Source organism: Mesocricetus auratus, unplaced genomic scaffold, assembly GCF_017639785.1.
Source record: "Mesocricetus auratus isolate SY011 unplaced genomic scaffold, BCM_Maur_2.0 Super-Scaffold_2245, whole genome shotgun sequence".
Lineage (NCBI taxonomy): Eukaryota > Metazoa > Chordata > Mammalia > Rodentia > Cricetidae > Mesocricetus > Mesocricetus auratus.
The window spans coordinates 21,346,241-21,368,238 of NW_024429180.1; the positions used below are offsets into that span (position 1 = coordinate 21,346,241).

At 43.1% G+C, this 21,998-nt stretch overlaps 1 protein-coding gene across 3 annotated transcripts in view; it reads right to left on the bottom strand.

Annotated features, from left to right (window-relative positions):
* The window catches only part of Lmo7 (LIM domain 7), a 203,882-nt gene that overhangs the window by 128,530 nt on the left and 53,354 nt on the right, over positions 1-21,998 (bottom strand). For all 3 annotated transcript variants that reach the window (XM_040751294.1, XM_040751388.1, XM_040751438.1), the window contains one exon: positions 5,539-5,609. In XM_040751294.1, the coding sequence (XP_040607228.1) occupies positions 5,539-5,609 (71 nt within the window). The remainder of the gene's footprint in view (positions 1-5,538; positions 5,610-21,998) is intronic.

Sequence of the window (21,998 nt, forward strand, 5' to 3'; positions counted from 1 at the left end):
ATGGGTCTCTATCTGCAGGAAGATGTGCCCTCTGTATCTCATTCCCTCTCCTTGTACTCTGTCACCCACAGGACACCACCATAAACCCAGCAGCTCTTCCCTCTTCCGGCTACGACACTGCAGCTTCCCACGGGCCAGCAAGCCAACCGTGGATGGAGTCCTCTGAAGCAGTGAGCCAGGATAGGCAATTGTTTCCTCTCAGTTCCTCTTCTCGGGGACTTGTCACACAATGGAAAGCCTAAACTATGAGTGAACTGAACTGTGTCTCAGCCTCTACACAGAAAGTTGCTCGCAACAGCAATATTTGAAGTTTTGGGCCTCACTATCTCATCTATGAGAACTCTCCTAATCTACACACTCACACCAGAATTCCTACACTTGCACAATTCAAGCCAACATGGTTCTCTACTCATTTGTGATTGTCCACAACTTCTTGCTGACCAAATTTAATATAAAGTGCATAGACACAGACATTTAACACACATCACTGCCTTGTTCCTTTAATATACAATCATTATCATTTGCATTAGAAGCCCTGTGACTGAAGGGTTGCATGCTTTGTTCTTAGGGCTCTCGTTTAGAGTAAGAAAACACTACCAGAATTATACACAGAAGAGTGAAGCAAATAGTACTGTGCTTCCTACCCTCAAATCTCAGACCAAAATAGTAAAAGAGAAAAATGCAAAACCTTGGAGTCTATAGAGAATGGTTGCTATAGGACATGTGAACTGACAAGTAGACCTTCAATCTGACATACACTTTTTAAATGACAATTTCCTGTATGCAGATATCAGATTATTGATAAAATGGACGAGTGATGTTTTAAAAGAGGGCATACACATGCCAAGCATAAAACACACCCAAAAGGAGAAAGCAGCCGCCAACTTTTGAATTATCGTTATTTGCATGTTGGGGGCTGGGCTGTGCGATAATATTGGAGACAGTACAGGTCTCTGGCAGCCTTCATTATAAACAGTGGCCCCACATCAGTCGGCAGTGCTGGCCTGTGGAGTCACATGGTGAGCCACTTCCTCCTTCACGAAGTCAAGGCCAGAAACAGCTGTCAGAAAGCTGCCTTGCCCATCCCACCGCAGGCCGGGGCCTACTGCACAGCTGTCTCGGGGGATGGCCCAGTTCCTGGCTTTTATGTACTTGTCCTCTACTCTAACAAAACCATGGTGTTCTCTAAACATCAAGGACAAGTGGCATAGTCCTCTACGATGTCCACTGTATTAAAAATTACTTGACTTTCCATCTGAGAAGAGCATTTACATAACTATGCTTTCTTATTCTGTTGCATCTCTCTAAAACTGGATGTTTTAGGCAATATGATAACCACAGAGGAAATATAAATACAAATAGGCCCTTGCAGAGCACCAGGTGAATGTCTTTTTCCAGTCCTTCCAAGCAACAGGCAAAGGTGTGGCAAGGAAATGACCTGGTGGCCCTGTGAGAAGCTTCTTGGTGAAGCGAACCATGTGTTCACCAAGGCATGAAATCAGTTCATGTGTATGACCCACGGGGACAGAGAAGAAACTTTGGACAGTTCCAAAGAGGGGAAATATAGACTGACTAACCAGGGATACACCCAGTGAGGCTACCTTCGAGCAAACATTCACAGAGAAATAAAGAATGCTTTCATCGGCAGACTTCCAAGACTGCAATCACAAGATGAGTAACTGGAGATTGCTAACTGATATCAGTAGCCAAATGATGTGTTCAGAGCACGGAAATAATTATGCCAGTGCAAAAGAGGGTTGTGGATATTTATATAGTGACAATTACTCTACATTTTTAAAATATGTAGTATAGCAGTCCATAGGAATACTAACACTAAAGAAATGAGAGATTGTTGATAAAACTCAAAGAGCTGAAGTCACCTAAGAATTCTAGTCAATATTTTCATTACTTAGGAAAAAAATTAAAGGGAGGGGTAGCTCCCATCTCATTGCTAATAAAGCTAAGAGAATGTGTATCTAGAATAAACAGCATAAGGAAGAGGTGAGTTAGTTGATACGTGCCTACGTGCAAGCATGAGGACCTCAGATCAGATCCTTAGCACCCATGTAAAAGCCAGGCACGGAGCCTCATAATCCCAGCATTTGGGATGCAGAGGTAAAAGGAACTATGAATCGCATTGTGCAAACCAGCCTCACCAAGTGGATCAATTCCAGATTAGTGACACATATCATTTAAAAAAAATAAGCTGGAGAATGACTCTAGAGAGCACCCAATGTTGATGGCTTCTACATGCACACACAACAAATGTGCACAACACACACACACACACCCATAAACACACAAATACACACACAAGTAGTAATCTTTAGCTTTCAGTTCACTAGATACCAAAGTCAAACTTGCTAGAACAGAAATCGCCACAAGCACGCTCATTCCAATCACCCATCAACCTGACAAATGTGCATGGACGTCCTTGTTCCTCAGATGTGCACCCTGTCTGAAACTTCAGTGCAGACATTGATTCCGATCTGGAGTCTGACATGCCATCCTATCAGTTGAGTGACAGCTGTAAGAAGGTTCTCCAACTCCTGACTCGGATAGTTCAGAATGCCAGTTTAAGAAAAGGGAAAGTGGTATTGAAGAATAAAAGCTGCTGAAATTATTAGGTAAAAAGAAACTCACGAATGGTAAAAATTAATGAGGATGCTAAAAACAGCTAGAGAGAGATTGATATAGATATGTTTTATTAACAACACATATGCATGTTATAATTACTAGAATAGAAATTAAATTTATTTTTATTAAGTTTGGAACAATTCAGAAATTATTTCTATTCTAATTTGTTCTAGTTTGGGTCAAAATGGTGTTTTCCATCAACTCTGGATATTCTTGTAATATGCTCATCCTAGCCTAGGGATTTTTTTCCTCAATATATGTTTTTATTTAAATTAGAAACGTGAATGTTTCACATGTCAGTCCCAGCTCCCTCTCCCACCCCTCCTCCCTTGTCCCTCCACCAGTCCCCCAGTCCCCCACCCAATCCCCCACATCATTCCCCAGGGAGGGTGAGACCCTCCTTGGAGGGGGGAAATCTCTAAAGTCTGTCATTTCATCCTGGGCAGGTCCTAGGCCCTTCCCCATGTGTCCAGGCTGAATGAGCATCCCTCTATTTGGAGTGGGCTCCCAAAGCTCATTCATAAACCATGGTGAACACTGATCTACGGCCCAAGGCCCCAGTGATTTCTGTGGCCTCCTCCCCAGGGATGGTTTTTAGGAATCATTTCAAATCACTGAGAGCTAGAGTTGGGCATAAGCTGCAGTTAAATCCAGAAGAGGTGCCTCAATGAGCTGCAACCAGTCAAAGTTCAGAGAATAAGACCAGAGTCTTGGCCCTAGATGAACATCCAGAATCATACCGCCTTCTCCCGGGACTCTGGGAGGAACAAAGAAGGGGGGGGGGCGAAAGGATTGGAAGAACCAGAAGTGGAAATGCAACAGAGTAGGTGCTCAGATGAACTCAGCATTGCGACAACATGCACAAGATCTGTGCAAGATGAAGCCAGACAAAATCCCAGCATGGAGTGAGGAGGTGGCCATGAAGCCCACCCCTACTGAGGAACTGTTGCAATTGGTGCTACTAGGAAAGGGAGAGTCAGTTTTCTTCAGGGATGCAGCGTCTGAGAGGTTACCCATGGACCACTAATCCTATACACATGACATTCTGGAAGCACTAAATGAACAAACTGGATTCAACAACAACAACCAAACCACCATGAAATTGCGAATGAATAGTGGGGGTTGGAGAAGAGGAATTGGAGTGAGGGAATGAGGGGCAGACTTTATCAAAACAAATGAATTATAAAGCTCTCAAACAATTTTAAAAAATTGAGGTGCCACTATGAGACATATTTAGTCACATATTCTGAGCAATAGCTAATTATTAGAAATATGTAAACCACCAAGGACCTCTTTAAATAGATCATCTACATAGGCTACATACTCTTGTCAATTAGACAAAACTCTCCACTTCATAGGCACATTTCTGTATAATGCCATCTAATTCCTCACGATTGTGAAGCTTAGGTTTGCATAATCATATTCATCACTGAGGCAGTTTTGAGGTTACATGCTTCTCAGTAAAGGCACTTTCCTCTCCATCTTCTGAACACATGAGAAAACACTTAAATGATACAGCTTTCAAATCAAAATAATTTCCCCTCTGCCACCCACTGAGAAGACCATGCAGCCCAATTAAGGGAGTTTAAATATTACTCAACAAAGATTGTGAGCACACAGCTGAGGGAGGAGGAGTAGAACGACTTCATCCATGGCCCTGAGGACGCTTCTCCTGGTATACGTGAGGCAAAGCTACATAAAGCTGACATTTCTGCAAGTCAAAACTGGTTCAATGCCAATAACTTCATATGAAGTGAATTAATGAATTAATGGCATTCTCAGACAAATGAGTTTGCGGAGCTGCCAACAAGGCTGATTACCATGCCATCTTTATGACAACCAGAAGTGGAAATATCCCACATTCCACAGTTTATGCAAACCTAAACTGGTCTTGAGTGCAGCAGCTCTGTGAATCCGGCAGATTAAAAGCCCTGATCTCTACTTTGCAGGTGAGGAAAATGGGGCTCAAGCATTAAGTCACTTGTGAGTGTAAACAGAAGATTAAGTCACTTGTGTGAACACCCAAAGGTAATGGGGAAAGGAATCTAGCCCTTTCAAGTTGGAATCTTTAATGCAAATAGCATCCTTCAAAGGGAGAATCAAAAGCGTAAGGGCGCCTTGTAGGCCAGCATGATGGTACACACTGGGCTACTGTCATCACAAAGAAAACGTGTAGATGCTAGCAATCCACTCCCAGAGTTTACATGTGGACAGATTCCACACATATCTACGTGCTGAGAGTCTAGGTTGGAATTATCAAGTGCTTTCAAAAAATGTGGGTGGGTACTCAAGTACATTCTTATAATTTATTTGCCTACTTCTGCAACCCATACTTTCCTCCAGAATTGTACCCTTTCTCTTATCCCCAAAGGCCACATACCTGGTTAACTGTACTATGAAGCCACCAGAGAATCAAACACTGCACAAAGCAAACAATGTGGACCCTACACCATCAATCAAGGACACCAGCCTGGTAGCTGCTGGTGACCACAGCCCAGAATGCAGCTCACAATTGTATCTATTAACTGACTAAGCAGTCAATGACTCAAATCGATTCAAGTAATGTAATGACTCTGCTTAAACCTAAAGAAAACCTTGCCACACTGATGATCATGTCCTACTGATGGAAAGGATCTCTTACATTAACTTGGAAATGAGTCAATTATACAGTGTGAGTTATAGTCAGAAATAATTGGCTTCCTCCCCAATTATCTGCCCATAAAGCAATGACAGACTCTTGTTTATTTACTAATTAAAAATAATATATATTTTACCAACGCTATCTTTAGATACCAAAACCGATAACCCCTTCTACTTAGGTGTCAGCTTGCAGGGATCAAATCTCAATTTGGACCAGGGACACCAACCTGTGACTGTGGAGACCATGCCTGAAATACTTACTCACACAACAGAACACCATTTTCCAGAGAGGCTCGAAAATCCTTTGTTTCAAAATTCTTCTCAGTCACAGCCTGAAAGACAGATTAGGGTACTAAGTAAATAAGGACAAAAAACAAAGTAAATTTACAATGCTATTAACTAATAAGCATTTAATGTTTTATCTGAATGATTTGCATGTATCACCAAAAGTCATTCCTCATAGGAAATTATGTACTATTCTGTGTTACAACCATGTTAGTGTACATAAACACTCAGAAACAACTAAACAAGTGTTTCCTGTAGTGTAATCATTTTATTGGATGATAAACAAAGGTTACAGAGGCCATGAATTTGAAGAGAAAGCATGTGGGGAAGGCTTTAAAAGGAGGAAAAAGAAGGGGGAATGATGTAATTACACTATAATCTCAGGAGGAAGAAACATTTTTTTTAAAAACTAAATTTCCATTGAGTTTCCAAAGAGGAACTATGGATGACTCAGGAAGAGTAAACATACACAGTCTAAGATATAAACTTGAAATAGCACTTATATCTGCATGTCATGTGTTTCAATTCCATCCTAAAATGCCTCATTTCTAGTTGAAGAGAGGGAGCAGGATCCTATGGCAAGAGGACTCAAGATCATGACAGGGAAACCCAAAGACAGTTGACGCGAGCTCGCGAGAGATGATAGGCCACCAGCTGGAGGGCCTGCATGGGACTGACTTAGGCCCTTGCATGTGGATGACAGCTGTGTGGCTTGGTCTGTTTGTGGGGGCCCCTAGCATGGGACAAGGATCTCTCCCTGGTACATGAGCTGGCTTTTTTGGGACCTATTCCCTATGGTGGGATGCCTCGCTCAGCCTTGATAAGCCAATGCTTTTTGTTGACTCCCATGGGAGGCCTTACCCTTTCTGAGGAGTGGATAGGGAGGCAGAAAGGAGGTGGGGGAGGGAACAGGAGGAGAGGAGACAGGGGGAACTGGTTGGTATGTAAAATCAATTTAAAATGTAATTTTAAAAATCCTCATTCCGTTATATAGTTAAAAAGCAGAGGGATGATTCTCAAACTTATTTGTGAAGATACCCAACTTGTGGTTATAGGCACTAGTTGTTTTTACTGTGTATGTGTGTGAGAGTGTGTATACTGTGTGTGTGTGTGTGTGTGAATGGATGCACCTGTATACATGGCTGCAGAGGCCAGAGGATATCCTATTCCCTACTTTACCAAGCTCTGCCTTCTTCCTTTAAGACAAGGTCTCTCACTGCGCCTGGAGCTGGGCTCATAGCCAGCAAGCCCCATGGATGCTCTTGTAGCCTCTTGTCTCTGCTGCCATAGTGCTGGGGTCACTGTCCCACATGCAACCACATTCAGCCTTTTACTCAGTGCTGGGACCTGACCTCAGGTCGTCAGGCCTGCACAGCAAGCACTGTTGCCGGCTGAGCCATTTCCCCAGCCCGGGAGCTACCTGTTTAAGCACACATTAAAGAATTTCTAAACCCTTCACCGAACGAAGAGTGAGGCAAGATGGCAAATGCTTGGAACGGACAGTTCCCAGCTGTCCATAGTTAACACCGCCAATAGTCTTGGGGTAACATCTAGGAAAAATAACTAGATTCAGTCGGAATGGGAAGGGAGCTCCCCAGGGGCCAGCACTAGAAGAAAATGGAAAGATGATGAGGGGTGGGGGCAAAACTCCAAAAATAGCTCCTGGGCCCATGCTCTCAGCCCTGGGGGTTGTGACAGCAGCTACCTGCCCCACCCCCCACCCCCCAACCCCCAGATAAATATTCAACACATAGCAGCAGGAATCCTTGTCCTACCTGCCACTCTGGAGAAAAATACATTCCTGGAATCATGAATTTGAGAGTCACGAATCTTACATCCCAGGTCGACTAAAGGGATCAGGCACTTGATGCAATAATATTCACCACACTCCACGGTCACTACCGCTGTCTTTGCAATTCATCTAGAACTCTTGATTCTATAATGTTGCATAATGCCCAAGATTTCTACAGCCAGATAGTAGGCCTAATAAGTTAGGTGATAAATTCAGAGTCACTTTTCTACTCAAAGTTATCAGAGCAGAGCAGGGTGATGTGTGCCTACATTCCTTAAGACAGACAGACAGACAGACATGGGGTGGGGGAGAAAGACTGACTTAGTTTCTCATAGGTTGTTTTTATAAGAGACTGATCAGGTTGTGATATCCTCAAACCCAGGAAGAAGCATGGGGTTCTTCCCCATCTACAGCAATCGCCTGTATGAGAACCACACGGCTGCATAAACTGCACACAAGCCTCTTGACCCTATTCCTGCTGGAAACACAGAGCTGAAGATTAACAAGAAGCAAGGAGTTCTTCCCTCTAGAAGCTCAGTCGCATAGGTAAAGACCATATTTAAAAGCATAGTTTAAAAAAAAACTATGATGATGCACTTCTTCCTGAGTGGCCCACCCAAGGATTAGCTCAGATAACCTGTGCAACCAACTCCAGAATTTCCTCCCATGAACATATCAGAAATGAACTCAAAGTGAGGGTGGACCCAAGTATGGAAAACACTGAGATAGCTAATTCTGGAGAGATCTCCTACCCATAGTCAAAGAGAGAGACCCAGAAATGCCCAACAGTCAGAGTCACCACATCAAATCCAAGCAAAGTCCTCAGGCGCTCTCGGATAGGATAGCCACCACATTCTCCAGCCATCCAGATGAAAGATGGTGATCTAGAAAGAAAAGCTGTGATCTGCAGATACAAGGAGAGCAATGTAAAATGATAGTCTAGTCACCACAGCGCATGGCAAGTCCAGAGAGCACAGTAGCAAGTGACAGGAGGGATGAGACTTGAGTCACACAAAGCTAAACTCAAACCCACTTTCACTGCCTAGGAGTTGTGAGATCTTAGATACATTAAATCACCTCACCACATCTGTTAATCTAAAAGAGGGCAAGCAATCACATGATCATTCATGTGTAAAGGCTGCCAAAGAATGTCCACCTAATCCATGACATGAATCAATCGTGAAGTTATCACTTGTCCATACTCTGATAATTTAATACATAGCAAGGCTGAATTATGCCTAGAGTCCTATTTAATAAAGTGAAGACACTGAAATAGAGCTATTCAGAAACCCCAACTACTCAGAAGAGCTCATTTTAAAAGATTACAGAAGTGGGGCTGGAGAATTGGCTCAGTGGTTAAGAGCACTGGCTGCTCTTCTGGAGGACCCAGATTCAATTCCCAGCACCCACATGGTAGCTGGCAACCATCTGTAACTCCAATCCCAGGGGTCCAGTGCCCTCTTCTGGCCTCCTCAGGCACTGCACACACATGATGGATGTACATGCACACTTAATATTCTAACGAAAAAATTCTAATGATTCTAGACTTTTCATATGTCAAAATCCTAACATACTCAAGTCTTCCCAAAATTTTAATACCACCACACTTCATTTATACTGTACTAACAAAAAATACATTGAGTGTACAAACTTGAGTAAGATTTTTTTTTTTACTTATTCGTATGGAACTGTTCATATTTATCATGCACACATATGTGTGGGTGCCCACCCAGGCCAGAAAAGTGTGTCAGATCCCCTACGGTTAGAATTTCAGGTAGTTATGAGCTGACTGGTGTGAGTGCTGGGAATAGTATCAAGTACTCTCAACTGTTAAGCCATCCCCCCCCAGCAACTAGACAAAGATTCTTAATAACAATCTGTATGTCGAGGACATGAAAATCTGGTAGGCTCGGTAAACTGTAGTAACTAAAGAAGGCCAGCATCCCCGAACTGATTTGAGCTGTGTATCAGAAATCTTAAGTCTGGGGCCAGACACACAGCTCAATGAGTGAAGATGATTGCAGCCAAGTCTGATGACTTTAGCTTGATACCCAGAACCCACATGGTAGAAAGAGGGAAACTACTCCTACACGTTGTCTTCTAACCTTTACCTGCAGGCTGTGGTGTCATATTTATGCAACACCACACACGCATGCACACGTACACACACACTAAGAAGTCTTAAGTCTGTACAGGCTCAGACCAGAATGAGCAGGTGTAGGAATTTACACTAAGGAAAGACAACCACAGAGGGACATACAAAATGAGCTGCACACCATCATAGGATAGATAACAGTTGCAAACATCTTAAATTGCCCAGAAATAGGAAAGTGCTTAGAATATGACACAACCCAGAAAACTAGACACAAATTCAGCTCATATCATGAAAGTAGAATTATTTGTTGTAAACAATCCTTAAAATATTAACTAAAAAGTGTCTTGCAAAAGACATGATTTTGGTCCCAATTTCTCTAATTCTGTAAGAAAGCACCATATAAATATAGCAATTATTCATAAGTTTATTGTTTTTATATTCTTTAACAATCACATGTATTTATTGCCTTTTCAAAATCTATACATTGCACAGTCAAAAAAACTCAGACACCTTTAGGCATAGGCAAATTCCTGTATTTACTATATGTAGCAGAGAGAAGAGAGAGAAAGGCACGGGCTGTTTTGCTTTTCAAGACAGAGTCTCCCCGTATAGCCCTGGCTGTGCTGGATCTCATTCTGTCAGTCAGACTGACCCTGAACTCAGATCTGCCTGCCTCTGACTCCAGAGTTCCAGAGTTAAAGGTGTGCACAATCACGGCCCTGCAGGCCACCATTTTTTACAGTAGGTAATATCTCATTATTTAGTTCACACAGCAGTAAATTCAGTCCTCCTTATTCCTATCTCACCAGTAAGAAATGTAAAACTCAGAAGCGTAGGTTCCTAGACAACCATCCCCACACAACAGAATCTGAACGCTGACATCTCATGGAACCCAGTAAGACAGTGACAACAGCATCAGATGGTAAGGTAGTAGGAAATATAGAAATAAATTAGTAATTCATTGTGTCCAATCTATTTAGATTTTAGAAAGCTAATATATTTCCATCATTATACCCCCAAAATTCTTAAGTGTTGAGAGTTTATATGGCAACTCAGATTTCAAAAAGTTCATTGTTTTTAATAGTCTGACTTAAGAGGTGCATTGTCGTAACACAAACTGAGTGTGTCTGTGTACATGTGTGTTCATGAGCGTATATGAGAGAATGAAAACAAAACTGATATTAGACATTTATGACTATTAGAAAACATGCACACCAACTGCATGATGGTGAGGTATGCTTTTAATCCCAGAACTCAGGAGACAGAGGCAAGCAGACCTTCCTGGTCTGCAGAGTGAGTTCCAGGACAGATAGAGCTATACAGAGAAACCCTGTCTCAAAAAACAAAAACAAACAAACAAAACAAAAAACAAAACAAAAAACACACAAGGATGTAAGGAAAAGGAGGGAGAAGAAGGGGGAGGGAGGTAAACATGTATACTATATCTCACTGGCTATCCCATCTCAGGAACTCAAAGAAAAGTGGTTATTTTCAAGCAGTAATATGTAAAGCTGGCTATAACCCTGCCTGAAGAACTAAAGCTAAATGATACAAAACTCAGAGACTTTTAAACAAAAGGAAAGCAGAAATTCGCAGTAAGAAATTCTTTCAATACAAGAGCCCACCTGAGCTGCATTCCTTAAGGTCAGGTCAGTGCCCAGCATCCCCAGCTGCCCAGGTAAGGCCGGGTCAGGATTCTGGCACCTGTGAGCCCGAGGCTCCTGCTCCACCACTACCTACCAGTAACTGTCCAAGAGCTTCCCCTGTTTGCATTCCCATCCATGAAATGCAGACTAAAGGTTATCCTCTTGCCGAGTTAGGCTGAGAATTAAATGAGATGGTACCCATGAGCTCCTCTCAGTGCTTGCCTCACTCAGAAGCAGTCACAGACGCTAGCTGTTACAGCAGTTGCTATCCAGCCAGAGATCAACTGCCACCATCGTTCCACAGCAGAGAAAAAGCAGTGTCCTTGAAGATGGGTGTCTAACTTGCACAACATTCTTTACTTACTTACAGAAACTGACTCCAGATTATAAAAAGCTACCAAGTCAGTCCTGTATCCAAAAACATTGTAAAAACACTACAAAATTACAATGATCTTATCTTATAATGATCTGTGAAACACCTAACATGATGAAGGTAGTTCGTTTTTAAAAATTAAATTATACTTTCAAATGCGATCCCATCTTTACATTAGGGAGAATGCGTATTTGGAAGAAATCAGTGATCTGAAAGAAATTCCAGCCTTGAAAGTATGTGCTTGGTAGTTTTAGTTGTTTGGGCCTTCGATGATTGTGAACCTTACTCATTAGTAAGCTATTTAAGGTGTGATACATTTTACGTAATGAGGCTGTGATTCATAGGATTAAGCAAATAGAGACCACAGGCTTTCCACTCAAGTTATCAAACAAGCAGGTGTGATCACCTTGTAGTCAGCCACACCTTCCCTTCGGCTCTCCCTCCCGGCCTCACTCCCTCCTCTCCTCCCCCTCCTCCCCTTCCCTTGTGGTTCAGTTAAATAAAATCATCACCGCCTTAAATAATTTGAGGACACATTCATTCAAGGACTGGGCTTAAACGCAGACCTGTGTCACATCACACCGCATGGTGCTGTCTAAGTCACAGCTGAGACCCCTGACTGTCAAAGGGAAAGAAGTATTTGTCCTCTCGCCTTCACATTACCGGAAAGATACTTGGAAGAACTTTAGCCCGCTCTAGCAAAGGGAACCCCCCACCCCTCTAGCCCAGGCTCCTTCTTGCAGGCATGTGTCCCCATGTGCTGAGTGGTCACCCTGATGAAAGGAAGCCATGGAGTGACAGACTCCTGGCCTGCTGGTAGTCATAATTAAGCTAATGGAGGGACAGCGCTGGCGCCAAAACACGTTCTGCACAGCGCTGCCGCCAAACCTGTCTAGCCACCTGCCTCCAAACATTAATAGGGAGTTTTCAAAGGGCAGACTTGTGGAAGATGAGAATAGCTAACACACAGGCAACAACTGTCAAGTTCACAAGCATTCCCACACACCATTTATTTTGCTGTGAAATATCTACATTCGGTAAATAAGTGGGAATTACCCTGTGACCTCTGTCAGTCTGGTTGATGGTTTTCCTCTAATCCTTCCACTGCATACGATTCCCACCAATATGAGTAACAACCCCTCCAAAAATCCATAGCTCAGCTCTAACTGACCATATGATCCACATAACATATCCAAACATTCTAGAAACTTCTCAAACACCATTTCATGTCCATCCGGCTAGCGGCAAAACACTCACTAAATGCCAATCAGCAAGCCCTCAAGATCTTTCACATGGTCTGATTCAGCTACTGAAAGGTGTCTACAATCCTGAAGACTGTCTATCATTTTTGTGCATGTCAAGATTATAGAAATATAGGGCCTGTGTGCATTAGTTTTAAAAGAGATAGGAGAAGGCCATTTGCTAACCAGCACTAGGGCTATGAGCTTCAGTTGCAGTAACAACTGATTCCAAATTGTCATCTCACAATGGATTTAGCAGCTGCCGGATCATGGTGCTTAAAAATACATATGCTTGGAGCTGGAGAGATGGCTCAGTGGTTAAGAGCATTGGCTGCTCTTCCAGAGGATCAGGGCTCAATACCCAGGACATGGCAGCTCACACCTATCTACAACTCCAGTCCCAGGGCTTCTGATGCTTTCGTAGACATACATGCAGGCAAAACACTGAACATAAAAAGTTTTTAAAATAGATATGCTCACCCTGTCAATCATTTCAAATTCCAAGGAGCATTTGACCTTAGAAGGCATAGGAACCACATTATGAAACAATTCACAGAAGATAGATCTGCCTTCCTTTTCCAGCTGGGGAAGAACTGGATGCTCACATAGGATGAATGACCTTCTAGCTAGATGAGTCCATCCTCAAGAAGATGTCTTCGAAGGCTGCTAGGCACAAAGGGGGCTGGCAAGCTTTTCTGTCTATCTCTACAACTGGTAATGAGTGCAAAATCCCCACGCCTTGTGCCCACAAAGCAACACACTTTAACTGTGATGATCTATGAATCAGGCCTACCATTTATCCACGAATCATGTGTACCATTTATCCACGAATCATGTCTATCATCTATAATGCAGTGATTTTTGACAGACCTCTTTAGCTATACACACCCAAAACTCACAAATACAAGGATTGTGGGTCACAGCAAACATTAGACAAAAAAACACAATTCAAGGAGAACAAGTGTCTACCTCATACCTAAAGTAAAATTACTAAAAAGGTTATTTTTGGTGCTAGGAAAGCTAATTTTCCTCCAAAAGATAGGTCTTCCCTGTAAATTATGCTCACAGAGAGCATCCCTCCTCTTCCAAAGAAGCATGGGAGTCAGAAAATTTAGATGAGAATCCCAAACTCCCTGAACAATGAGAATAAACATCCAAATTTCTCCAGGCCTTGATTCCCTCAGCTATGAACCAAGTCAAATATGCCAGTCTGTTCTCTTTCTGTACTTTGGGACCCATTACCCTTCCTGATTTTATGGCTTGGATGTGGAATGGATCCCGTAGTCTCGTGGTTTTGAACATATGGTCCCCTAGACAACGGTGTTGTTTGGGGAGGTTGTAGAATATTTAGAAGTACAGCCTCTCCAGGAAGAGTGGACTGATGGACATCGGCTGTTTCTTATCAAGCCTCTGCTTCCAGGTCAACATAGGGACCAATCGGCAGGCTCAGACTCCTGCTTTCAGAGCCTGGGCCATCTCCCACCATTCCTTCCCCTGCTAAGTGGACAGGATCCCCTCAAACCATGAGTCAGAATAAATCATTGTTCTGGAAACTGTTCCTTGTCAAGTATTTGGTAATAACAAGCAGAAAAGTTACTAATATATACCCCAGTGTATATAAAGGAAAGTGGGTAACACAAAACTTACTGAACCTGAGACTCTTGGGTCAGTAAGTTTTGAATATCAAGTAAGAATGTCTATGTAAACACTTGGTGAACTCGTAAGTCCAGTGAGGAGCCGACCTCCTATGCCTCGGGCATCCCAGTCCCTACCACATGCTCTGTGTCACTCAACTTACCTCAACTGGCTCAAATGCAGCGGACCCATGCATGCTCATCGCTCATGTGAAATCCAATCCCTCATCCTAAGACCATGGTACAAGCAAGAAGGTAAAACTTCTGGTTACATGACAGGTGGATCTCCAGGGGTAAGAAGGTAGCCTTGACTCCTAGTCAGTTTATTGACATGCCATCTCTAGTAAATACACCCCTATATGTGACAACAAACCTTTAAACAAGAGCTTGTCATCATGCTGAACCTGCTATTTGAAAGTGTTCCTGGATTTAGATTAGAATTTATATCTTTCCAGGTAAACTGTCTTCTAAATAACCAACATATTTGGTCCATTTACTTTAAAGCTAATAAAAAAATGAGTATCTGTCTTCATTTCCCCTTTAAGAGTCTAACCTTGTTTTGAAATATGTGTTCAAAACTGGTATTTTAAGGCTAGGCATCTCCGTGAACTGTGGTTAACTCTCTGAATTGCAGCATGTTCTTGGTGAACGGATATTGTATACTCAACAAATAACATAGCTGGGAGGAGCATAATTCTCCAGTTGCTAGCCTCTAGTAAGCTTTGGCACTGTAATACATAACATTCTGGAATACACCAGAACTATTTTTGCCAATACTAATATCATTTGATAGCAAAACCAAAGCCAACTCACAAGTCTTCCAAGTTTGTGGTCATCAGAATTGCACAGATCACCGAATTCCAAACAGAATCCAAAATTTCATGGTGGTCAAAAGTCTAAAAATTTTTCCTAGGCCACTGCCCTCTCCTTAGGACCTTCATTCTAAGAGTGGGTGGAATAATTACAGCTCTTGGTGCAACCTCTTCAGGCCCATGGGTCTTCACACAGCCAAATGGGAAGAGGGGAAAAGAGACAGCAAAATGGGAAATAAACAGCCCAAACACTCGAGGTTCTCATTCAGTCATTATAAAGCCAAATGTCAGCTAGGCTTCCATTCTGCGGGTGAAGAAAAGAAGTATAATCATTTCTAATGCTGAACAGTTTACTGCCGGAGTGCTACCTCCAACTTTAATCTTATAGTCCAAGATTATCTAAGTGACCACAGGGATGGAGTCACAAGAGGAACAGGAATGAAAACCATGTAAAACTCAGTAGAAAGGGAGATTTGTATCAGCACTGACAGAGGCACAGATTTGCCTGTGTCACAAAATCCAAGATCACATGAGCCCTGTTGGCCATCAGTTAAGGTCTGTGAAGACACCAAACCTCAAAGTGTACTCTCTTCACAGGTTCATCTTGCTAGTGCCTACTACATCTGAAGAATAAATTTTGTCTGTAAATACAGGTCCATACTCCACTTGTTGTAAGTAGTACAGAAAATATTCAAAGTAAAGAAAAAGTCTCCCCAAAGCCCTGATGAGTGCATGAATTATTTTTTCTAGATCAGAGGGATTTTTAAATAGCTGATATACAAACCATAAATGCACGCGAACATCCATTATCAGGATATTTTAAGTATAGTTACAATGCTTAATATAATCACAGGTTTTCGGGAGTCAAAAGATGGTGTTGTTTTGTGCAGAAATGTCTCAACACACATGAGCAAGTCTCAACAATGACCTGCTTACCTCCCCGTGAAGTACTGTGAGAGTCATCACTGTGGGAAACATTCATTTTGAGAGATCATGTGTCCATGTTACAGTGACAGATGAGAGTCACTTATGTTGATATGAACTTCAAATTAAGAGCACTTCTCTTTGGTGCCTATGATATAATACACTATTCAGTGTAAGCATAGCACTGAGAGACAGAGTTCATCTGCCTGTTAGATATCTCCCCACCCCCCATGAGTCTTCGTGGATTTCTACTCTAAGCTTTTCTGTGGCACTAATCAACAATGATGTAGTTCTTCAGGAATCCGTTTGTCAAACTTCCATCAATCTACTCAACAATGAATTCCTGGGAAGCAAAGAGGTAGTTACAGCTCTACTTCTACTATGTACCCGAAGTAAACCATTTCTCCAATGTGAAACCTTAGACAAATGTTTGTACCATTTTCTCACGTTAAAAGTGGATATAACCCAAAAGTTTGTAAACCGATGAAGGAGTAAATTAACTACAATTAAAACCACATAGTGAAATATCACTCAGTGTTTTTATTGAAGTACTGATTAATGAATAAATTGCCTATGATTAAAACCATATAGTAAAATGTCATTCAGTTATTTTTATTGAACTGATTAATGAATAAATGACCTACAATTAAAACCATATAGTGGAATATCATTCAGTGATTTTTTAAATGGAGTATTGATACATGAGACAACATGGATGGACCCCAGAAACAGGAGGCGGGAAAACAGCCGGACAAAAAGGGTCCCAGCACAGCGTTTCTCCTTTGCGCTGCATACAGCAATGCTACAGAAAGGAAATCTCTCCAGTTCATTTGTTTTTTTTTCATAATTTACTTCATATGTTTTCAAAGAGGAGACACATCTAAAAGCATAACAAGTGGGGCCACAGCGCATGGTATGTAACTCCTATGAGTTAGTCACACTTCCAATAACCATGAAGAACTCCATCTTTCTCAAACAGCTTATGTGGTAAGTAGCTCTCCTTAGCTACTTTCTGTAGCCTTAAGAGATCTCAGCAATGTTTCCAGTTCTCCTCCAGTTTAACTAACCAGCTTAACATTTCTGTGACCAAGGACTAATTCTATTCATATTTGCCAGAGTGATTTGTCCAAAAGTTAAAGAATAAGTTTTAAAACACCACTTTGGAGCTTAAGACACATTGTATACCATATGCATAAATCCAAAGAGACACCACCCACAGAAATTAATGAATCGGGTTTTCCCCCAAAATACTGATGGCCTGAGGAATCCTCCTCCTTCGGGGACTACATGACCTCCCTCCCAGTGCTCAAGCACATCTGGTCCCTTGCACTGTTTCAAGTCTGCCCATGATGTGACGTATTCTCTCACCCCATGGAAAACGTCCTCCCCACCTGACACAAGCCCACAGCTGACTCAAGCCTGCACACATGTTTTGTTTGGTACAATGTTGAGAAATATCACTTCTTAAAATAAGAAAACGGTAGCCGGACTGCATTACCGGACAACAAGAGTGGCTAAGCCAGAAATGAGCAGCTGCATGGAGGGACACGCCCATTGAAGGAGCCGCCCCGCCCTCTGTCCCCTTGCCTGGCTTGAGAACACCACCTCTTAGCTCATGATGCTGATCCAGAGAAAGCCTTCACTGGCCGACGCTAATGAGTGGGGAGAATAGCTGCCTGTGGAGCTAGTGAGATATAACCCTGTTTCTAGGTCTTTTTCTAGAAGATTCCGACTCAAAAGACAAGTCTTTCTATCCACCTCTGGAAAGTAGTGCTTGGGTGGGAAGGACGTAGGACCTGCTGTAACGGCCAGATTCTGCCAGTGAGCTTTTGATTTTGAGCAGATACCTGGGGCTTCCTTATGAGAAAACAAATTTGCAGCAAACTGTCACCTCGTCCTATGACTCTAAATGCTTTGATTCTTCTTGGAAGTGCAGGGAGGAGGTCTGCAGTCAGTGTCTGTTCTGTACTGCCACCTTCTGACATACTCTCAGTACTGCAGGAGTTTAAAATGTTAATGATGAGACCCAGGCACATTAAAAACGTCTTTGGGGTTAGATTTGGTAAAGGGAGGGGAAAATATTTTTAAAATACCACAAACCTGCCTCCTTTATTAAATCTACAAGGGCTTCTAATGTGTTCCCACAGAACCATTGTTAAATGACTCAGATTGACACTTTATGTGCAAGGGTTTGTACATTATAGTACATAATCTGTTTAATTGTAGATCTGGGATCCTCCAGGGAACAGCTTTCTGTGGTCAAACCTGAACTAGACATATAATTCAGTGGTACAGCACTAGCCTAGCATGGGCAGAGACAAGGGTTCAAGCCTCAACACTACAAATGGATATGCATTTTTACAGAAAAAAAAAATCTCGGCCTAAGAAGTGTTCGGAAGCCAAACATGAACTCCGTCTTAAGACTTCTGAGAATTTTCACTGTCCTCTTAAAGAGTCCTATCACCTAGCAGCAGGCTTTCCTGAGGCTTGTGAGCCTGGGCTCTGCTTCCCTGGCTGCAGAAGGGAGTGGGTGTGACAGGCCAACACCCTACCCAGCACAGAGCCTAGATCTACAAAGTATGCAAATTGTGCAGGGCCCATCCCATGGCAGGGAGCAGCTGGATGGGAAGCAGGAGGGCAAGGGTTAATCCGGAAGGCTCCAATAGGGTGGTTGCTTCCCCTGGGCTGTACACCACTCCCTCCTTCAAACTCTGGAGCTCACCTGATGGTGCCCCCCTCCCCTGACCTCAGAAACTTCGCTCACAGGGGCAAATTACAAGCCAGAGATGTCAGAGGAAGCCATCCCTCTGCCTCCGCTTTACTCTCCCAGCCAAGTATGTCAACTGGAACAATCCTGCCTCACTCTGCACTCTCGACCCAGCAAGATGAACAGCGTTCAGAGTCAATCACACACCTCACTTTTCCGGTGAAATCCTGGGACTGACATTTTCTGCACTGCCCAAACTCAAACCTCAGAGGAAGCCTTCCCTGTCCCTCCAGATTCATATAACCCTCCCTGCCCAGGTTCTAGACTGTACACACCTCAGGTAGGTAAGAACTCAGTCTCCACCCACAAACGGATGGCTCCGCTTTCATCTCCTTTGTCTCTGGGATACATTTCCATATCTACCTTGCATTCCTTAGAAATAGCCATCTTGCTTTAGCCTTCCAAACGGCTCCAGCCCGTGAACTTTGACCTGCCTTCAGGCTCTTTACCCCTCAGTTCCCACACAGGGATGCCTGACCACACCTAAGCAAAGGACTAAATACCCTCAGTGCTCTCTCCCCTCCATACCCACAATTCAAATGGCATCTCCCCACCGCCTGCCCCAAACACTGCCATCTATGGGCAGTACTCCTTCCCCAACACCTTTGGTGACAAGAGTTTCTAAGCCACAAAGACAGGAATTATACCATTTAGCTTTAAGTCACTGTTACTTAAGACCATGCTTTTCTGTCTTAGACCAAAAGTTTACCTGAAGTCAGGAATCACCCTGCGGGTTTCATGTGACACAGAGAGAGCATGAGAGATTAGTCAGTACTTTCGGGATCCAGGCTTCAATTCAGGTTCAGTGATCAAATGCTATAAAGTCAAGAATATTTTTGGCCTTGGGCAGGTAATGGGGTGGGGCTGGGATTGGATGGGGCTTTCAAGGCATCAGAGGCAGCGGATGAAGTTGCCTTCCATCCACAGAGAAGCCACGGAAGGAAAACCAAGTTGAGAATGAGTGAGATCCACACCCGCTGCCTGGCTGTACTCCTCAAACAAGGCTCCCAGTTTGGAGAGTGCAGAGACACCCTGAGAGCTCCTGCCAGGAAGGCAAGAACCTGGTAAAGAACGGAGAGGCAACAAAGACCTCCAGCAATGTGCACGAAGGGTTTCTTCCCCTCAGAAAATAATGACAATTATTCTACACCCTGGAACAGAGAACGGAAGCAAAAAAGAAAAAGGAAAAGCTAGAGGGACGGACTGCAGAGCAGATTCGGTGAAGACAGGAGACTGTGAGAGCCACATGAAATAATCATCACTTCAGCCCCGAGCGGAGCAGATGGCAGCTTCAGACAATGGAGCCCGTACAGGCGATATGAAATTTTGATGAATTTCCTAATAGCTGCAGGATGAAAGCCCATGGAGTCCAGAAATAGCCTAAAAATAGGGCAAATGTCAGGGCTGCACAAAGACTTAAAAGTGCCCTTCATTATTTACTCATCTGTATTTGTACAATACAGTCAACACAGCCGGTCTGAATGGCTGTTGAGGAAGAGCCTGTAAGGGATGAGAATCATAATAGCTCATATAATAAATGTGAATATGATGCTGCTGGACCTTATGGTGATACTCTGGGACACTGTATTCCACTACAAAGAACACTTTTTAAATCAGATAGTAAAGCCACCCATACACCCGATCTGTAATGATAACTGCTATCATCAAATGACACCCATGCATGCCACTGCTTGGCATCACAATGAGAAGAATTAAGCAAAGCTGCTATAACAGCACACTAGCAATCCTCAAAACCAGCAGACTGATTTATACAGCAGACTAATTATACACGGGGTCCTGAGGACGGTAGCTTGCAAAAGCCAAACAAGGCCATGCTCATCGTTGTTCCATCACTAGAATAAAACACTCAAGATAAATTAGCTTGTAATATGGAAAGGCTCACTTTGGCTTTCACTTTTGAAGGGTCTAGACCAATGGGTCCCGAATCTTTGGTGTGTGGCAAGGCACCACATCATATCATGGAAGGAGTCTAAAGTACAGCAAAATTGCTCCCCTCAAAGTCATGAAGCAAAGGACATAAAGGAAGAGATCAGCGCCCCAAAATTGCCCTCTAAAATATGTCTCCAGTGACCTCTGAATACTTTCCAAATGCAAACATTAGAACTCTGATGGCCACACCTTTAACATGAAGGCCTTCCAGGTCATTCAAGAACCAGTCTAAACCAGAATGGTTGCACATACCTATAATCCAAGCACTAGGGAGGCTGGGGCAGGAGGACTGAGTTTAAAGGTATCCTGGGCTATTTAGCAAGACCCCATCTCCAAAACCAAGAGTGAAGATTCGTGGTAGATTCAGAGTCTGGGGACATGGCACAACATTTCTGGACATGGCACAGCCATTGTACTCACGAGCTCATTGCAGCTGTGGCTACCTGCATAAGACCTGTACAAGACTGGGCCATCAGTGGTTACCCGAATAAGACCTGTACAAGACTGGCCCATCAGTGGTTACCCGCATAAGAGCTGTACAAGATACTCTTAGGAAATAACCTTAATCCTAGCTTATGCTGACCACATCAGGGAAGGAAGTAGACAAAATACTGATGTAGGAGACACATAAAGAGGTGTTTAGTACAGGTAAAGAAGAAACTGCAAGTTAATATGGCAGGACAACTCAAATATTTAATGATACAAAAGCCTCCCCAGGACACAAATATAGACAACTAGAAAATAGGAGGAAAAAAGGAGCTAGAGTAGAGGCAAAAGTCTTGGAACTGGAAGTTCCCAAAACTTCACAGGCCCTCCAGACCTACACTGTATTTACCATGGATAATGGCAGGTTGACATCTGGAGGAAAGTGATCATGTGCCCAAGACTTCCCTGAAGAAGAGTAAAGGGGAGGCCATCAAAACAGGAGTGGTACAGTGTGACTTAACCATGGGGTCACGTCCAGCTGCTTCTGTGTGAACATCAGGCTAACTGGAAGTACCCCTTCATAAATACTGAGACACTAGGGTGTGACCAACAGAAAACTCGGTTGGAAAGCCTACAAGAGAAACAGAGGACTGGGATTCTCTTAAAACAAAGAGTATCTTAGCTGGGAGTGGTGGTGCACACCTTTAATCCCTGCACTCAGGAGGCAGAGGCTGGCGGATCTCTGAGTTCAAGGCCAGCCTGATCTACCCTACACA